The following is a 20,807-nucleotide window of genomic DNA, read 5'->3' as shown; positions in this document are numbered from 1 at the left end:
GAGAAAGAACAGGTCAACCTAGACAAGAATGACAAAAATGTAGAGGGTTTTTCAGCGAGGAGTCAGGGTTGGGGGGGTTAAAATTGGGATTGGAATTTGTTGTACAAGTGCAAATTTAATTGAATGTATTGTTTGGAAAATGCTCTTTCAATAAACATTAAACAAAAAACCACCACTGGCTGCTGGCACTGTGTTCCAGAAGCCATCCAGAATGCAAAAGTGACCTTTGAACTTGTCCTGCTGCCAGTGCTGTAGATTAAGATGGCCATCACAGCGGAGGCACATGAGTGCACTAGGAGCTTGGCCTAGAGCATTATAAAAAGGTGGGGTTGGGCTGGTTAATGAATATTATGAATGACAAACTAGCGCTCACAAAACAGCACAGAAAAAAGCAATTTGGAAAAGAAAAACTCATATACCAAACACTTGATATTGGATATCCTCACAGATTTACATTTTTCAAGGTGATGGGAAACAGTGACTCGCAAGCAAATGGTTCCTACTGGAAATATATTAAAGCAAATTCCAAAAGTTGGTTAAACAGAAGGACTTTATCTTCAGCATCCCCTTTAATAAACTAGGGAAGGCCATCCTCAATTGCTAAGAGTAATTTGCTCCAAGCAATAAGTGCTGAAAAGTAACAACAAACACTTCCACATCTAAAATACTGCAAAAGGGGCATCCTGTAAGGGCAGAAATTTATGCTTTTTCATAGTGTTTGTCCATTTTACTTCACACAGTGTCTGATAATTGTAACTTGGACCTTTGACTACTAGATCAGTTTTGGTGCTACACCCTTACTGAGCCTTTAGTACTCCGTTATATTTTGAACCTTATTCACTACATCAAAACTTGATTTAATAGAAATGTTTTGAATTAATTTTTCATTATAGTCAAGCGAAAAATACCATGAGTGTGTAGTTAACATCAATATTTAAAAAGCCATCACGGGTTTCAAATCAATGTCAAGTTTACCCAGTTAACATTGGTTTGTAATAAAATATTTCCTTTAATGAAGTATTTAAAATAATTGTAAACATCTTGTCAATAAAATACAACACACAAACATGGAAAAAATGCAGCACTTTACATAAAAAGTAAAGAGAAGCATTTAATTATACAAAATAATGTTTACGGAATGCAGTTAACATTTTTTTCTGAGCTACAGTTTTGAGATCAAGTACTGCCTTAAAAAAATAAGTTTCAGCATTCCGCTTTACACCAAGAAACATGTGGAATATCCATCTGCAATTCACTTTGATAATTTACATGGCAGCATGGCCATAATGGAGACTAAAAGGAATAATATAAACTGTTGCTTTTTTTCATTGGGTATGGTTCATATGTTCGGTAATTGATTCACAATATACATTCTTAACAATGTTTGACAAACGACAGACCACTCTGAACTTGAAAGTTAATTTGTTCGCAGTTGATGATCAGGTAAGAAAAGGCACACAGAGAGAAGGTATCCAACATTGTATTGCCTTTACAAAGGGAGCAGGTGGCCAGTCAACGGCAAACCATGTGTTGGGTGCAGGGCTATGGGAAGGCTTTATGAGCGCATACGGGTGCTGGGATACGCTAATGTACATTAAGGTCTGTTAAGTGATTTAACAGATATTGTCCACAAATCAAGCTGTATCCCAAATGTCTACGAAAAATTAACTTTGGCACTTGACTACTTTCTTATATAGTTATTTATTATAAGTTGCATTTATGCATCCTCTTTCCCCCGCCCACTTGGAAAATAGGGGTGAATGTGCATCACCTAATTAGTAAAAAACATAGATGAGTGCTAATCCTACTGATTAAGGTAATGTAGAACATTTTCAAAAAGAAAAATACAGCATCTCTGCCTTCACTACCTGAGTGTTCACCCTTGCTGCAGATCAACACTGGGAACAGAATAAATAATATACATATTTTAAAGATTGCTCCAACTCATTATTTCATTTTTGAGTCTTTCTTCACCGAAGAAACTTATCAGCACTCTAACTTCCAAATTTTCTCAACAAAGAAACAAGAGTCGAGATAGAATGGTACATCAATGACAAATGCTGTGTTTGCCCATCTTAAAATCGGGCACGTCATGCGCACGAAATGGTCACCCAAGTTTGCCAACAGATGGGATCTCACATTTGCAAATGTTAAATCGGGCACTTCCCAACTTGAAGGCAGGTAATATGCAACCTGTGTGTAGCAGGCTTAACACAAACATGTTGAATTCATAGCAGGATCATGATTATGTAGGGTCGGCATGCAACACAGGCCTGCTGTACTATGTTTGCTTGTATTCCTGTTCCTTTCCCTTTCCGATGAAGGACTGAAGGAAGGCACTACCATGGAATGGTTTTTAAATGGCAACTCGGCCAACTTCGTGCATGCTTGTAGCTCTGGCAACGTGTATGCAATATGCATTTCTCATTCCTTTTACAGACAGCTTATTACTGAATTTCAGCATTTAAAAATTTACAGTTGTTAAGTGTTATTTAGGATAAAAACATGTCATTTCTGTAAACAGAATGTATCCTTAGTTCGACTGGTTTCCCGAAAGCGCAGTTTCAGGATAGTGCAACAATGCATTAAGTATTTTTCTTTGGCATCCGTCACAATAATTTAAATGAAATGTCATTTAAGATGAGCACGGTATAAAGCCAGGGAATGCTTCATTTCCCTTTCTTGTTCCATGCAGAATATCAGGTCCCTGAGACAGACACGTGTTGTTCTCGGGCGAAGCAAATGTTTTCCGTGTCCCCCAGTGGTTGAGCTTGAAGACTCTGTGCTGCCATGTGAACCCTGGAAAGAGAAGGAAACGGGATTTAAATGAAAAATACGTTCACATCTTTTTCTCTTTCCACAGCGCTTTGACATAACCGGTTAGACTGAACACGCTAAAAGTCACTGGAATTAAGATGGCGAGATTGAACCTTGCTCTCATCAGGACGAGTACCCAATCAGATTATGCCAGGAAAACCCCAACTGAAAAGTTGTACTTTTCATGCATGCACATTATTATTACATGCTTGGTCACAATCCTAGATATAGGAAAATCATCTAATAAGAAATTCTGCAGGAATACCTAATTGTTGTGTTAATATCAACACCAATGTCAGTGCCTCTTCCAGACAAATTCTCACCGACATTCTCTTTGTTGTTCCTTCACCTGACCTATGGTCCCGTCATATGGTCACTCTTCACACTCTTTCCTCATCTCCCATTAATGGTAGCACCCAGTGGGAGGTCCTCGCGGCCCCCTTCGTCTTCCAGAGTCATCATTAATGTAGATCTAAATAGCACCATCTTGGCCCAGGGCCCTCAGCCAAATCCTCTTCCTACTCTTCCTCAACATCCCTTGTCATCTACTAAATCCCTGGCTCCTCTGTCGTCCTCCTCTCAGGCTCCCTTGCCTTCCACTACCTCTCTGGCTACTTTGTTGCCTCCTTCTTCCCAACCGCTCTAGCTCCTCTGCAACCCCTGTCCTCCACCTTTCAGGCTCCCATGCCACCCACTATTTCTCTGGCTCTTTTGCTGCTGCCTCCTTGCCATTTCAGTTGGGGAGTCCACTTCCCTTCCTCCCCCTCCGCCCAAGAAGGCTTAGTGGCCACCTGCTCCACGTGGCTACTCTCACCTCTCGCTCTGCTGTCATACAATCCTCTGCCATCTCCTTGAACTTCTTGACCTGGATATTCTCGCTCTTACCGAGACATGGTTCAAGGTCAGCTCTGTCACAAATTTTGACACGCTAGAAGATCCTCTCTGCACCCAGGCCCAACAGGTCCGAAGGCAGAGTGGTCCTGATCTTTCATGAGTGGATCCCTGCTTTCATCAACCCCACTCAGACCTACTCCTATGAATGCCTGGTCTGCAGGCTCCATCTCTCCTGGCCTCTCTCTCTGACCTTGGCCACCATCTACAGGCCACCTGGCCCGCTCACCCTCTTCCTCTATGAATGGGCTGATCGCTCATCCTCTCTCCTTATCCTCCACATCCCAGCTACTCCTCCTTGGGTATCTACACATCCACTTGGGCTCCCCAGACTCCTCTGGGCTCTTTCGCAACCTTTGCAACTCTTTTCCTCTCTATTCTTCCCTCTGGTCTGACTCACTCTGCTGGCCACACCTTGGATGCTCATCTCTTCAGGCATCCCCCGCTCTAATCCTTTCACTACTTCTCTCTACTGGACTAACCACTTTCGTCTCTCTTTTAACTTTAAACTTCATGTCCCCTTGGCAAAGGCCCTCACAGCATTGCCACCTTCCTTCGCTGTCATTCTACCTATGAAGTGAGTGTCAGCGACTGCCTTTGCCTCCACCTTCTCCCCTCCACCTAATCCTGCAACTGACTGCCATCCTGACGCAGCCCTTTCCAACCTTCACCTCTCCATCTCCAACACTCGGGCTATCATTGCCCCTGTTATGAGGATCCGCCTGAAGCCCGACACAAACTGCAAATCTTGGTACAAACTCCAATTTGGCTGCTTTGAAACCTAGTGCAGAGTAGCTGAGCGAAAGTGGGGAGCATCAGGTTCACCCTCTGACAAACTGGCCCGTCACCTGTTCCAAAGGCAATACAAACTCTCCATCTCCTCTAAGAAGAGGGTGCACATTCATCTCTGCGGTCTCTAACAGTCAAACGTTTCAAAATCTGCAAGGAGCTGGCAAATCCCACTACAGTATCCATTGGTTCTCTTGCTCCAGCCTTGGTCGATTTCTGTTATCAGTCCTTCGCCACTGGCACTTTCCCTCTTTTCTCAAGCACTGACTTGCGCACCCCCAACAAAAAAAGCCTTCTGCCGACCTCTCCACTCTGGCAAACTATTGCTGAGCTCTATTGCTCTTTTCCTGGGCAAAATGCTGGAGAAATTGGCAAACTCCCAGCTTACCCTCCACACTGAATCTGTTGGCTGTTTCCATGACCATCAGTCTGGCTTCAGAGCAACCGGAGGCACAGAAACTATACTCCTGAGCACCTGTGAAGATCTGCTCTCAAATCTCAACTCTACCTCTCCCTCGAACTCATTCTCCTTGACCTTTCCTCTGCTTTTGACACAGTCACCTACAACATCCTGGCCATGCTCTGACTTCACTGACCTCCTTCCTCCTGACCCAACCCTCTCAGGTCCAGCTTAGTTCCTTTCTCTCCTCCACCTCTCCATCTCTACATGTGGTGTTACACAGAGCTCTATCTTCTCCCCACAGCTCTTCAAAGTGTATCTGGCACCTTTGTCCCCCCCGATCTCTACCTTTACCTCTAACTTTCAGTGTCATGCAGATGACAGAGCTCTCTTTCAGGCTATCCTCTGCCGCCGCCCCCTTCTCGCTCATTCCAGACTATCTGCTATTCAGTCATGATGCGCTTGTAACCATCTCTGCCTCAATGCCAGCAAGACTGAGATCCTTCTCATTGGGACCCCTGCTCTCGCATTCATGGTCCCACTCTGACCGCCCTCCTTGGGTCCTCTGCCCTCACTCTCTGGTGAGGCAAAAAACCTTAGAGTGATCTTCGACTCCACTCTCTCCTTCTCTCCAAAGATCACTATCCTTGCCAAGAAGGTCCACTTCGAGCTGTACCTGCTCAAATGTATTCTCCCTTTTCTCACCTTCCCCCAGAAGCTCACTGTCTACAGAGCTCTACTTCTCTCTAAGCTGGACTACTACAACAGCCTCTTTCTCGATCTGCCTGCCTCTACTCTTAGCCCTCTTCAACTCATCCAGAACAGGAACACAAGACTTATCCGCCGCCTCAAGCCCAGGGACCGCAGCTCTCCGGCCCTAAAATCCCTCCACTGGCTCCCACTGGCTGCAAGGATCAAGTTTAAGACGCTCTGCATCGTCAACAAGGTTTTTTGGGGCAGTGGCCCACTACTACCTTCAACTCTCTCTTCCCAAGTACCTTTTTCTCGTCTACCTCCAGCTCTCTGCAGGTGAGTTGCTTCTCCAAGCAGAGAGTGGGGGGTAGAACTCTCTCCTTTGCAGGTGCCCCCCCTCTGGAATGGACTTCCTGCCTCTCTACCTTGAGCCAGACTTCCTTCAGTTCCGGAAACTCCTCAAGACCTACCTTTTCTCCTCTTGTTTCTCTCTCCCTCTACCATGCTGAACTTCCCATGCTCCTGCTCTGTCTGCTGCCTGGCTGTCCTTCAAGTCTGCCCCCCAGTCCCCCTGCACTTGTCACCTCGCCCCATTTGCACTGCCTCCTGGGTAACCTTGCATTACTGGGCTGGGGTTGCCCCTTGTAGTCCCAACCTCCCAGCACTTAACTCGGGGCTCTGCTGCTTTCCCCTGCACTTCTTGTTTGCACACTTGCACAATCTCAATGACACAAGGCCTAGTAAAATCGTTGTCTTATCCTCCCCTTTGCCCCACCTGCCTTGTTGCACATTGAAACACATGTATAGGTGCATAATAAATCAACAAAGGGACAGCACTGGTGCATAGTGTGAAAAAGCATTTGCTTTTTAAAATAATAATGTTTAAAAGCATGCGTGTACACACGCCACTACAGAAATTCCCTTGTGCAAACTCCTGACCCCCACACCCTCTCCAACCCCTGTTTCAGTCCTATATGTGCAACAAGAATTATGTTAACTTTTCAGAAGACAGAATTAGGGTAATCCCTACAGATGAGCGGCATGTCAGCCACTTAACTCCCTATAAAAGGGAAAGTACCAAAAGAAAATCAGGCAGTAAAAAGCAGGAAATTAACTACAGAAGAACCTGAACCAATGTTTTCATTTTGTTTCGATCAGTGGGCCAAGCTGAGCAGTGCCACAGGAAGGAGATCTAATATTTGTATTGCCTAGTCCAAAGGGGAACTGTAAAGTAAACTTCTCTTAATTTCCATGAATTACTAGGTGCATTGATGCATGGATTACAAACAAATACGTTCGAATATATCTTTTATACTCTTCCCACCATTAGCAATGTCAATTATTGACTAAAGCAATTTCATTTTCAACATGAATAACGAAGGTGTAAAATACTCCCACTTCAAATCTTATACACATCAAAATAATCAAATCCATTACCCATACAATGTGCAAAGGATTATCTGGCCAAACTGGGCATCCACTCTAGAACTGGAGCCCATACAACAAGGTTCCCGGAATACAGAAGGCCTAGCCCAAATAACGGGACTGCAAATGTCTTGAGGGTGTGTGTGTGGGGAGCCACAAAGCTGTCTCTGCCTCAACTATCTGTGCAGCCCCTCTGCATGGATTTGGGTTTTTCTGGCCCAGGAGAACCTACATTAAAAAAAACGATTCTTGGATTTAAACTGTACAGTTCTTTCTATGTCGAAGAAATAATCAAAACTGTGCAGCGATATCTGAACTTCAGATTCAGGAACAAGATGAAATACACGAATGACAATTCTTGGCTAACAAGTTCTCAACCAGTTAAAGCAAAACCGGATGTCTACAAAAAAAGCACCTCTGTTTGAAAAATCAGGAAGAGCAAATTACTTACTTCTTGGTAATTTTCTGATGTTCCTCCCACAGATTCCTCATCTATGATAATCCAATACACAGCGCAGCTGTTCTTTGGAAACCTTTCTGCAGCCAGGGGGCACAACTCTGCATCGGCTCTACACACCCCATGCCAGACAGGACGTCAGGGCTAGTATACGAGGTGTTGCATCCCGTGACCTCTGTTTCACCCTTTTTCCCTAGCACTGACAGACCACAGAACGCAAGAGGGGCGGGTAGGGAGGGTGAGGAGGAATCTGTGGGTGGAACATTCATCAGAAATAACTCTGCTGAGAGGCAAGTAATTAGTTCTTTAAATTGATTCCTTTCTCCCTCACAGTCCCCCCCACCCCTCTCCCCATCTAAGATGGACTCCCAAAAGAGTATGAAAATCTGGAGGAGGGAGCAGGGCAAGTGCACCAACTAGACCAGAGAAGTCTGGGGGACTGCACTACCAAAGTGGGCGTCCTTTCCTGAAAAGATGTCCAAGCAGTGATGCTTATCAAACTTGTACAGAGAAGCCCATGTTGTCGCTTGGCAAAGGTCCAGCACAGGCACTACCCTCTGCAGGGCAGAGGTCGCAACCACTCCTCTGGTAGATTGGGCTCCGAGACAGTCGGGCACATTTGTTCCAGCCAGATCGTAGCATTCCGATATGAAGAGAATGATCCTCCTTGACAAGGACCGTTTGGGAACAGCCCTGCCAGCACAAGCATCAGTGTAACCAACAAAAGGTTTGTCATCTTTCCTAGACTCTCTCATCCGAGACACATAGTAGAGGAGGGCCCGCACTGGGCCCAGCCGATTGAATCGCTCCTCTGCCTAAGAAGGATGAGGTGGAGAAAGAAAAGAAAACGTAGGAAGATAGATCTTTTGAGATAGATGAAAATCTGAGACCCCCATAGGAAGAAAGGAAGGCCTCACTATCAAAGTCACTTTCTCCTTGAAGGAAAACAAGTAGGGAGGTTTAACAGAACACCTGGCGCTTACTGACCCGCCTCGCTGAAAAGATGGCAACCAGGAAAATCACCTTAAGGGTGTGCATTCTAATAGAACATGAATGAGGGGCTCAAATGGCGCTCCCATAAGTAATGCCAAAACCACATTTAAATTCCCATGCCGGGACAACAAAGTGGAGAAAACTAGTTACACAAACCCTGCAAGAACTGCATGACAGTGGGAAATGTGAAGAACGAGCCCTGTTCAGGGGACCTCTTGAAAACCAAAATAGCAGCAAGGTGTATACATTAACAGTGCCAATCTGCAGGCCCACATGGCAAGGAAAAAAACAAATCCCAAACAGGGGATAATGGAGAGGATAAAGGGTCCAGATCGCTCTTCCGACACCAAGTTGAAAATATTTGCCACCTGCAGGCATAAAGTGACTTATCACGGGCCTCCGAGCTTAGAGGAGTACATCAAGGACATTGTCCGACAAGTCACACTCCTTGTATTTAAGCCTCAATGTATTTAAGACTCAGCCACTTGTGTATAGGCGCGTTATAAATGTCATATCATATCAATAGCCAAGCACAAAGGTTCAGGATTCTGAGGTTCGGGTGGCGGACATGACCATCCAATTTGGAGAGCAAGTCGACTCTCCTTGGAAAGCTCCATGGAGGCAGATGGACAGGTCCAGGAACTACAGATACTACATTCTCTGGGATCAGTGGTTTATAGTGACTTTTTTTTAACATCATTTTCGAAATGCCATTTTTGCTACACCAAAATGCCAAAAAGAAGAAAAAAAAATAGAATTTTAAAAAATTAGAAATTTTTTTTTAAAATGGGGGTTCCCACCCAACCCACTTTTTTTAAATAACGAAACAAAAATAAAACAAAATAAAAAAGAAACCATTTGGAATTTTTTTTCAGCATTTTGTTTGATAAAATGGCATTTCGAACATGTGTTTTCAAAAATTTGACTGATACCGGGATCAGTCAGAGCGATCAGGATCAATGCCGTTCACAATAAGCGCAATCTCCATAGAACCAGCAGAATGACAGGGATCGGCGGGAACACAAAGATCTCCCCAATGAGGAAATTCCCTGGAGCAGAAAAACTTACTTCCTGTTCACATTGCAAGTGAAGAGGCCCACTTAACAAGTTCTCCAAAAGGAAATCTGCACCTTCCTGGCAGACCAACTCGTGGCAGGCCAAAGTCTGTTTGCTCAAGGCATCCGCTGTGACTTTCTCGCTTCCAGCCAGATAGGATGTGGTCAAGGAGACTAAATTCTACAGAGCCCAGAACTACAGTCATATTGCTTCTCTGTACAGAGGCAAGAACTCCAATACTACCTCAATTGCGGCCACTGAAATGTCCGTCAAGATCAGTACAGTCTTGCGTTTCACAGAGGGGAGGAAAGAGACCAGAGCCAGCCGGATTGCCCTCAGCTCCAGCAAGTTTATGCATTCAAGAGACTCTACATGAGACCACCGTCCGCTCCGATAAGAGAACCCCAACCAGGCAGATGCGACTGTGAACACCTGGAGCCAATGTCGGCGAAACAACGTGCCTCTCAGCAAGTCCCGTACAGCCCACCACGCCAGATACCGTACCACTGGATCTGAGATCTGTAAAAGAACTGACAAGCGGCCTTGGAACTGCGACCGTTAATAGAGAAATAATGTAAGTGTTCTCATGAGCAGCCTGGCCTCCAACACAACTAGGATCCAGGAGTGCATGAGGCCCAGAAAGCACAGGAAGGCTGAGGCCAAGACATGTTCCCAGTCTCAGAGGTAGGGAGCGGACCACCAACTGTAGCAGCTCTGAGTTAGAGGGCAAGTGGAATCAGGGGCAGCAGAAAAGGAAGTCTGCCAAACAGAAGAGAAGTCTTGTGAAAGACCCAATTCGGTAGATAAAAGGCCATAAAGAGCTTTATGACTCCCTACCATAAGAACGCCAAATACTCAGTATGGGAGCATCTAGAACAAGACCAAATGAGGACTTAATTTGGCATCAAGAATGATAAAAATACCATGGAGTTTGTCAAATGGACATTCTCCCCGGAATACTCAAGCTTCTTTGCAGGGCTGGAGGACCGAGGTCACCAAAGATGGTCTTAAAGCATTTCTCCATTCACAGGAACGCTCAGGAGGCCCACAAGGCAGCCTACAACCTGCAGTGAGGGGAAGACCAAGCGCCTAGATAGTTTGTGCATGAGCTGCATCAAGCATTTGCACAGACATCTAGGCGGGTTAACACAAATAGCCGGGAGTTCATCAACACTTATTTCCATGCGCTACCGAAATACATTATAACTAAAATAGTAAGGGACTTCCATGAGTGTAGGACCCTGGATTGGGTGATAGAACAGGCCACCCAGATGTATGAAGTCCAAAAACCCTCTGAAAACAAAAACCACCTTAAGAACTCCAAACTGTCAAACACACCTGCTGCAAAGGCAGGGTTATCAGACCAACCCTCCATCTGACTCTGCTACCTATGTCAGCCAGAGAAACAAGGGTATCAGACCCATCCTGGGGCATGTATGGACTCCCCCGGCACAAAGGAGGGTGGGGGGAATCATGCAAGTACTGCCCCAGGAAACCTCCCTCAAAACGTCCCTCAGAACTTCCCCTCAGGAGGGAAGCAATACTCCACCCCACAAGTTTCTTTCCCCGAAACCCTTCAAACCCCAATTTCCAGAACAATCCTCCTCTCTCTCTCCCTGATAACAGGACAATAGATTCCCAAATCAAGGAGAAGGGAGACCTAGGATGGAAGGGTATCTGGGAAACTCTTAATACCAAAACTACTCTGGGAGAAGGGACAGCTACCCTTTCCCAGAGTAGTAAAGGTATGAATCCAGACCTCCCTTCCAACCAGAAATGATGTCTCAACTGGAGCGACAAGTCCAACACTTAACACAAGACCTAAGTCGCTTGTCGAGGGCTCAGCAGAGCCCTCAACTTGAAATTGCTGCCCAGAACAAATAGACACCCGTGTCTGGTGCCCCTGGGCAATGGCGGGAATAAACCTCTGACAACCAACAGGGTGCAGAGGAGGGGGCCCGGGTGGAAGGGAGATTCAAATCCCTAGAGGAAGCTTCCTTTCTCACAAGAACAAAAGTCCTGGAAACCGCTGAACCTGAACACAAATCTTCCACCCCCGAAAAGCTGGAACCTAGGGAACAGAGGGCAAGTAGGAAAAATAAAGAGTACAAGATAACCCACTTTGTGGAGGTAGTCTGCATCATCCCGTTCGAAAGGGCAAGAATCCCTGGAGGATTCAGGGAAGAAAATCTCTTACAGGGATGGAGGGATCCCTCCCAAGGAAAGATGGGTCCCAGAAGACCCAGATTTAGACTGGGTAAGTATGGAGAATGACCCAGAGCAACACATTCTTAAACCCAAACAATGTCACCCAGATGACCCTGAAAGCACAGAGGTATACTGCCCCAAACAGGTTTGGTTAACTGTATCCAGGAAAAGGGGGACAGCAAAGAATCAGGGGAAAAAGGGGACTTCGCCATCCCATTTGTTGCGGAGTGCAAAATCTTCTTTACAGATTCCTGGACCCAGACGCAGAAAACTGTCCAAGATCACACAGTGTCAGGGTTCAATATAAAAGAAATGAACTGCCAAGCTGGCCAAAATGCACATTTTGTTTGCCCCCCTTGAAGAAAGAGGGCAGATTTCATGCTTCCGTCAAGGTACAGGGTCAGTGTGCATCATAAGCGCTGGTGGATACTGGATCCCAAGCCACCCTCCTGTCAAAAGAGGCCTTTGAACAACTAAATTCAGGAAGGTGGGAGAGTCACCTATGCCTCTCACCCCTCTTCCTGGACAACTCCAAAACTTCGATGGGAATATTTCCATCAAAGGGACTGCGGATCTGGAGATTAAAATTGGGCGACACAGGGTGAAACACCCGTTTATAGTCGTCACTCCAGAGGGCACATCTTGTCTACTGGGGAAATGACCTCGTTTGGAGGTTATCATCCCTGATTGACTGCATGAACAAGGTCCTCTGGACTCAGATCAATCAAATTAAAACAAAGCACCAACTATGTTAGCTTGAAGGACACATGATTGAACATCGTTCAGAGAAAATAGAATTCTACTTTAGGAACAATCAAGTCCTAGACATCACCGTCATCTCTGTAGGAGAAAAAACTAGCGATGGGAACCTTTCTCCACTTTTGAAAATTAACCTCCCTCCCAGTTTTAAGTGGCATTCCACACTGGAAGGAAATACTCTGAGATTTGATACCAATCCCCAATAAGAGCAAAACCCAAATCCCATGATAAAAGATGAAAAACCAGCTCAAAGTTTGACCGACATCCAGATAAAGGGTGAACAGCCGTTTTTCCCCATTCCGGTAAATGAGGGAGAGGAGCCTGTTTTCGCCAGAGTATGCTTGAATAACGGCAGAAGATTCATCAACAAAGCATTATTCAGGAAACTCCCAAAAGAACCGACCATCCCCACATTTAAGTTGATTGTTAAGTGGGAAATAAGCCTGGAAACCCGAAATTCCAAACATCTCCTGCCTAGCAGGCGTATGCTAAAAATTGACATTGGTGACAAAAGCATAGAAAATAATTTGTTTTTAAAATTATTTTTATTAGCATTTTTCAAAATTAAACAAGCACAAATTGGGCATCTAGTGCCAACGATCCCTTAACACCGCCCCACCTGCCCCCCCCCCTCCCCCCCGATACCCCGGTCCAACCTTTCCTGGTGTTCCATGTTTCTTGATGCGAGTCTTATGAGCGATTATATAACACGTATGATGGCGACCAAGTTCATAGCTCTTATCAGTAACAATGCAGAACACATTTTAGCATTACAAATGGGACCCCTCTAGTCTATGCACTTTGCTGATCATTCGTAGCTTGGCGTCGTTCAGTGGCGACCCTGCCTCCTCGACATTAGGTTGTTGAAGCAGGTAGTGCGTGTACCCATCCCACATGCTTTTATCATTCCACCGTTGTCGGTTCATCGATCCCCAACCATTCTCCATGTCAATACAATACATTTTGTCATCTTTCCATTGTGAGATATTGGGGCTCCACCCTCCCTCCCCCAACTGCATTGCCACCCTCCGCTTAGCTAATATGAGGAGCAACCCTGTCAGTTTCCTAGTGCTCTTGGGGATCTCCTAAGTGTGGCCTAGCAATCCCACCAGTGGGTGAAGACATATTGTCTGGCCTGCAATCCCACCAATCGTTTCAAACGCCTGTTCCCAGAACTGTTGTATACCCAGGCAGCTCCACGCTACGTGGAGGAAGTCAGCTATGTCTGAGCGACATCTATTGCAGGTGCCCGCGGTATCCGGGAAGTATTCCTTGAGTTTAGCCGCAGTGTAATAGAATTGATGCATGTATTTAAAATGTATTCATTTGAAACTGGCACTAATCGCTCCTTTTCTGGTTCCTTCACAGCAGCATTTCCAGATTTCTTCTGTGATCTCTCAACCAAGCGTTCTTTCCCACTTCTCCCGTGGTTGCGACCTGGATATACACCTAGATTATATGAACATTGAATATAAACCGTGTTCAATTTATGGCCCATCAGACCACTGGGCAGTTTATCTGGTATGTGAGTGATCTGTGGTTGCTCTGGGAACGTGGCGAACACCAGGCGCAGACTCACTTTAAATCTAAAGTACAGAAATACGTCTAGGACGGACAACGTTCCTTCAGTCTCCACTCGTCGAGCGTTACGAACTTCCCGTTGGCGAAGAGCGCTCCAAAGTATGTGATTCCCAGCTTTTTCACCATATGCACAAACCCTGTTTCACTTGTAACTGGGATCCTCGGCGTGTGCATCACTGGGATAGGGGCGAGTAGAGTACCTCCTTTCTCTTTTTGTGTTCTATCCTAGCCCATGCTTTACAGGTCACCTCCATTAAGTTCCGTGCACGTTGCGTTTTGCCCGGAGCCGTCAGAATAATCGAGCTGAGCAGGTTCGGAGCAGCTACCGCTCTCTCCACTTCTACATGACTTCTATCCCTCTGCGTCTCATACCAATATGCAAGAAACCTGGCTTGTGCCACATTGTAGTATGCCTCAAATACGGGCAGGGCTGGTCCGCCCTCATGTATGGGTGCTATCAGTTTGTACCAGGATACCCTGGCCGGCTCACCGGCCCATGGGAACTGTAAGACAGCAGCTTTCACACTACGGAAGTAGTCCCCCCCCGAGACTGCCATCAGGGCATTTAGGAAGACAGAGGTACATCATATTGATAATAGATATGCGGCCATACAGATTAAGTGGAGGGTTCCTCCATCTTCGCATGGTCTCTCTGGCCTAATCCAGGACCCTCAGGTAGTTACTGTTATACACCACGGTCGTAACCCTGGCAATATAGATTCCCAGGTAACGGGTTTGAGTCATGTGCCATTGGAACCCCCAGCCATCATGGTATTGGACGACCTTTTCTGTCAATGGGAAGAGCACTGATTTGAAAGAGTTTACATTCGACCCTGATACCTCCCCAAACCCTTCGACGTCTCTCATAACCGGATCTAGGTTCTCTCTGGGGTCATTAATAAACAAAACCATTTTGTCCGCATATAGCAATATTACTACTCTATGGTTATATAATTGAATTCTGCGGTGTATGTGTGAATCCCTAACTTTCAGCAAATGGTTCAATTGCCAGAGCAGAGAGCAGGGGCGAGAGGGGGCAACCCTGTTGTATCCCGCTCTCTAAAGGGATAATCGGTGTCAGTTGGCCATTCACTCTCACCCTGGCTGTCGGCTGTGTGTATAGGAGTCAGACCATAGCAATATAGTGGTCCCCCATTCACATGCGTTGCAATACCATAAATAAGAACGGCCATTTGACTGAGTCAAACGCTTTGGTGGCGTCCAGAAGTGCCGCTACCAGTGGCTCTCCAGGGGGTACTAGCACCATTAGTCTAAACATCCTCTGTAAACCATACGAGGTGGACCGTCCCGGGATGAAGCCTGTCTGGTCCGCTGCCACCATTGTCGGCATCATAGGGGAAAGCCGAGATGCAAGGATCTTCGCTAAAATCTTATCAAGGTTTATTAATGAAATTGGCCGGCAAGAGGAGCCATCATTACTAGGCTTATTTGGTTTCAAAAGCACTACCACCAATGCCTTTCTCCGTGAGTCCGGTAGGAGTCCTGTTTCTAAACTGTGTTGAAACATCCCTAGTAGATGGGGCGCCAACCTATCGGCATAGTATTTATAGAATTCCACTGTGAATCCATCGGGTCCCGGTGATTTCCCCTTTGGCAAGGATTTAATAACATGCAATACCTCTTCCAGTGACATGGGACGATTCAGATGTTCTCTTTAATCGTCAGTGCAGCAGTATAGAGCCACATGGTCCAGGTAACACTCAAGAACCGCCAGATGAAGCGTGCATTTGTGAGAAGTCGAGGTGATTGTAAAATCTGAAGAATAGTCGGACTATCTCCATATCCCCAAATCAGTCATTACCATGCTCATCCACTATAGCCCGGACTCTGCCTTCCTTTATCATCTATCTTGGTTGGTCCTGGCTAGCGTCTGGCCAGGTCTCTTCCCTTCCCCATATTGACGAATGTTACTCACATTGCTAATGTATTTGACCTCTCTGAGTGCCAGTGTCTAATTCCTGCAGTTGTTTCAGGATCTCAGCATGCATTTGGTCTGATGGGTTCGGATTTGTCGTCTGAAGCCTCTGTATGATGCTCTCTCTACTCGCCAACCCCCCCCCCCCTCTCCAATTTGCTTAAGGATCCCCGCTTCCTTGCATATGTGTTCACACACGTAAGGCTTTCCCATAATATCCCAGGTGATCTCACTGATCCCACATTCAGGTCGAGAAAGGAGTCAATAACTTCCGTTTAGCTCTCCCTGAATATTGTATCAGATAAGGCCTCACTTTTGAACCTCCACGGGAGCGCCTCTCTTGCTCAGCCTTCTAGACTTACCTCCATCTGCACCGGGGCATTGTCCGAGAGAGTTCGGGCCAGGATCTTCACATCCCTAACCCTGCCCAGTAGTGAATGCGAGATAAGGAAATAGTCCAGCTTCGATGCAGAGTTGTGGGCAGCGGAGTGACAGGTGTACTGCCACACTGTTAAGATTCCTCACTCTTCACGCATCAGCAATATCGCACAAAAGGGTCATGTGCTGCAATCAACTGATCCCTCTGTTTCCTATCCTTGAGTTCCCCGTGTCCTATCTAGTTCGGTTTGCATCACTGCATTGAAATTACCGGCCCAGACTATCTCCCCGGTCGTTAGCTCCCCCAACTGCTGGTCTATCCAATCTAGTGTACTCACGGTGCCTTGATTGGGCCCATAATAGCTCATCAGTGTGTATAATTTCCCTTGGATAGTGCCTTACTATGAGGGCTCTGCCTTCCCTGTCTCTCACCACTTTGGATTGATGGAACCTGACCTTGTTATGTATTAGAATGCCCACTCTCCTGGCATATGGGGAGTATGAGAAATATCTGTGGCACCCCCAGGGCTTCCCGAAAGTGCTCTCTGTGTCCGCTAACAGATGACTTTCTTGTAGGAATGCAACTCCAATCTGATGCCTTTGCATATACAGCAATACTTTCCGGCGTTTAGTGCGGCATCTCAACCCCATAACATTCCATGTGCAGAGGTTAAGCGTAGCCATTCTTTACTGCAACGCTAAGCTTCTCTGCATATTGACTCGCAGTACCGAACTGCTTGGGTATTACAACCCACGAAATTTTGAGATCAGGTGTACCGTGTCTGCCCCCGTCCCCCACCAACAACCCCAATTCGTCAGTGATACCGCTTCCCTGCCACCTGCTGATTACCCCAACTTATCAGCTGAAGTCTGATATCAACCCTCAAACCAACCTGAAGCTTTTGCATGAGGGGTTGCCAGGAACCCAACCACCCTCTGGGATATCATGCTACCCCTCTACCCCCACGCGAACCCACAGGCAAGCGGCCCCAGGTGCTGTGCAGTAATAAAGGATATGCATTAATGAGCACATTACATGTTGTTCCCCCTCTGCCGGGGTTGTCTCGGCTGCATCTCCAAAAAGGCAGTAGCTTCTCCTGGGGTGTGAAAAACACAGCCCAGCCCTCATGTTCTATACAGAGTTTTGCAGGAAACATCATGGCATACTGGACCCCTCTGTCTCTCAATTGTTTCTTCACTTCCATAAAAGTTCTCCTGGAGGAAGAACTTGATAGTGTCGCCCTTGTAAGTTACTGTCCCTTTTTCACAGACCTTGAGAAGGGCGGTGTCTCCATCACGGTAATTTAACATCTGTGCTATGATTGGTCGGGGGAGTGCTCCTGGGATCAGTTGTCTCCTGCTGGGCACATGTATACTGCAGGTTATTCCTCCTGGAGCGCAATTCCAAGTCATCCTGCCTGTCCGTCAATTCCTTCAGTGCCCTTTTTACGAGTGTCATGTCCCGGACCAGTGAGGTGGATTCATCTTCGATAGTCAACACTCTTCCTTCCACTTCGTCCAGTCTCTTGCCATGTTTGTCTAGGCGTGTGATCAACGTTGCAGGTTAGCGTGTCCATTTTCCCATCCAAGGATTGTATGCTGGACTGCAGTTGGGTGAACATCGCTTTTATGTCCTGGAAGGCTCCGGATGGATCCTTCGCAGCAGCCGGGGGCTCACTTACGGGGATTTCTCCATTGGCTTAGCGTGTTTTGCCAGGGATGGAGTGTCAAACTGCAGTTGGATTGTTGCTGCCTGCCCCCCATGCCGGATTTGGACATTCCCCTTGTGCTCGGAGGTGACCTCTGCAATATACTATTCACAGTACTGGGCGCGTTCTCACAGGGTGTGTCCTGTGGTTAGTGACGTCTGTGTTCCCCTTGTGTCACTCTCTGCCAACTTCCGGATCTGATGAAGTTAGTACTGTGTTGCGGTCGAGAGTGCTGGGCAGCCGTGGGGTATCCGCTCCTCTCTTCCTTCTGTGGCAAGCAACAGACAGTCCGGTATTCACGCCCGTGAAGTTCTTGTATTCGGATCAGGCTGTATCGTATTACCCAGGTCACCCACTGCAGTCACTCGAGTTAACTAGAGATTGTCCCCACTACTGCGGCCTATGGTTGGTATCGCCTTTGGGCTCGAATCCCAATAACTCACTCTTCAGTTGCGTGGCGTCGTTCACATACCTCAGGTGAACGTCTCCCGTGGAGCCAGGGTGTGCACTCACAGTCGATGTCAGTCTCCAGGCCTACAATACTATGTTGCTCAGTGTTGTCCAGGGCCATAGGTTTTAAGAACAGTGTTGGCTTCCCCCTGGGGTTCAGTTGCAGTATTTGAGGGAGATGGGGATGGAGCGCACCCCTCAAACACACAGGGCCCCCCGAGGCCAGCTCCGTCCAGGGCATCGTGCTCTACCTTGTCTGGGGTCATCTTCTGTGATACAGGCATGAACGGTGCAGGGTCTCTATTCTCCCCAGATTTCTCAGATGAGGGGAGACAGCAATATGGAAGTAATGGTCTTACCGTACCTTCCTCCCCTCCATCCACTTGAGGTCCAGCCTTGTTGCGTTTCAACATCCCTTTCGTAAGTCACCTTTTCTTCCTGGTGCACGCGCCAGCACCCCCCTCTTCCTCCTTGGGGAATCCCAACTACTCAATTTGCATGGCTGGCAGGCCGTCCCACCAGTCGAGTGTGGTTACTGCCTCAGGGGGGCGTCTGCTTCCCCGGCACTGACTGGTGTAAAGATAGTGCCTTCCCGCACACAGGTACTGTCCAGCAGGCCCCCTCTGCCGCTCCTGCTGTCTGCGACTCTCTCCTCTGCCTTGCTGGCCACAGGTGATCTTGTCCGGCGTCCTGGTGGCGGCCTACCCAAGCGGTCGGCCCCTTGTTTGTACGAGTTCTGCATGGACACCACTGGCTTCTCTGGATGGCTCCTCTATTCCTCGCCGCTCCCCGCAGTTCAGATCACCTGCCGCTGTGCATGCTCCAGGACGCTGAGCAGTGCCAGCTGACATTCGTGGCCTATGGTTCTGCCGGTCCGCCTCACGTGCCGGGTGTCGGGTGCAACCAGGGTCCGCCACCTCCAGTGTGCAATCCACCTTGGTGTTCACCCATGCAGCCTTTCTGCTACGGTATCTTCCCTGCGGTCTGGTGTTATTGTCACGGGGGTCTGCGACTCTCTCCTCTGCCTTGCTGGCCACAGGTGATCTTGTCCGGCGTCCTGGTGGCGGCCTACCCAAGCGGTCGGCCCCTTGTTTGTACGAGTTCTGCATGGACACCACTGGCTTCTCTGGATGGCTCCTCTATTCCTCGCCGCTCCCCGCAGTTCAGATCACCTGCCGCTGTGCATGCTCCAGGACGCTGAGCAGTGCCAGCTGACATTCGTGGCCTATGGTTCTGCCGGTCCGCCTCACGTGCCGGGTGTCGGGTGCAACCAGGGTCCGCCACCTCCAGTGTGCAATCCACCTTGGTGTTCACCCATGCAGCCTTTCTGCTACGGTATCTTCCCTGCGGTCTGGTGTTATTGTCACGGGGGTGGGGGGGGGGTTGTCGCTCGCAAAGGTGCCTATTTTCTTCAGGATTTCATACACCTGGGGGCCTCATCTTCTAGTGACGCCACACCATTTCTGGGGTCTGCATGTGGCGGGGGAGTCTCCGGATATTGACCGGATCTTTGAGGGTGTTGGAGAGCTCACAGGCCCATGGTCATCTTGGCTGGGCTCTGTAGCATCCACCAGCATAGAACATAATTGTTGGGTTGTGAGAGATTTTCCCTCTGCCTTTTACTTAGGCAGTGACATTCTCAATCGATTCGCAATTATTTTGGACCCAATTAATCACAAAGCCTGGTCCCGACTGGTGGGTAACCCCATGGGCTTTGACAACACTGAGAAAGAATTTCAGTCAGCTCAATTGCTGCCATATGCGGTTGAAGTTCAAGTGGGAGAAGCAGTCACCATCCCAAGACAGGTGCAACAATTTACAATTCCCCTAAAAATTTGCAAGGGCAGAACCTCAAAAACAAGGATGCTTATATAAATTTGAATTATCACCTCCAACAGCAAGGTTTGTATTTACATCTGACACCCCTAGTTGACCTAGAACTTGACACCATTTGAATATTGGAGGATAACAGCGAACCTTGAAGTATCACTTTGGGTACAGACACCTTTATTGGAATGGTGGTTGATGCCCAACATTCTATTGATTTAGGTAATGAGGCCATTGGACCAATTCCAAATGACTGCCACAATCTTAACAACGATATCCCTCTGGAAAAGATTCACCCGGCAAGGGGGTAATTTCTTGGTGTACTCTTCCTACCCTTATGGTGGGGAAGAGGTGTCCTGTGATATCGGGAAGGATGCGTTGGCATTTCAAATCAACATTGACTACCTCCCATCTTTGAAACCCCATGTCCAGGCCAAC

At 47.3% G+C, this 20,807-nt stretch overlaps 1 protein-coding gene across 2 annotated transcripts in view; it reads right to left on the bottom strand.

Annotated features, from left to right (window-relative positions):
* Window positions 1-985: 985 nt before the first annotated feature.
* The window catches only part of LOC138497449 (transcription initiation factor TFIID subunit 4B-like), a 927,656-nt gene continuing 907,834 nt past the window's right edge, over window positions 986-20,807 (bottom strand). For both annotated transcript variants that reach the window (XM_069620942.1, XM_069620943.1), the window contains one exon: window positions 986-2,799. In XM_069620942.1, coding sequence (XP_069477043.1) covers window positions 2,632-2,799 — 168 coding nt within the window. In that variant the 3' untranslated portion in view covers window positions 986-2,631. The remainder of the gene's footprint in view (window positions 2,800-20,807) is intronic.

This window comes from Ambystoma mexicanum, chromosome 5q (genome assembly GCF_040938575.1).
Source record: "Ambystoma mexicanum isolate Mex_15411 chromosome 5q, UKY_AmexF1_1, whole genome shotgun sequence".
Classification (NCBI taxonomy): Eukaryota; Metazoa; Chordata; class Amphibia; order Caudata; family Ambystomatidae; genus Ambystoma; species Ambystoma mexicanum.
The sequence above is the reverse complement of the archived record's forward strand: the minus strand, read 5'-3'. Positions and strand labels throughout refer to the sequence as shown.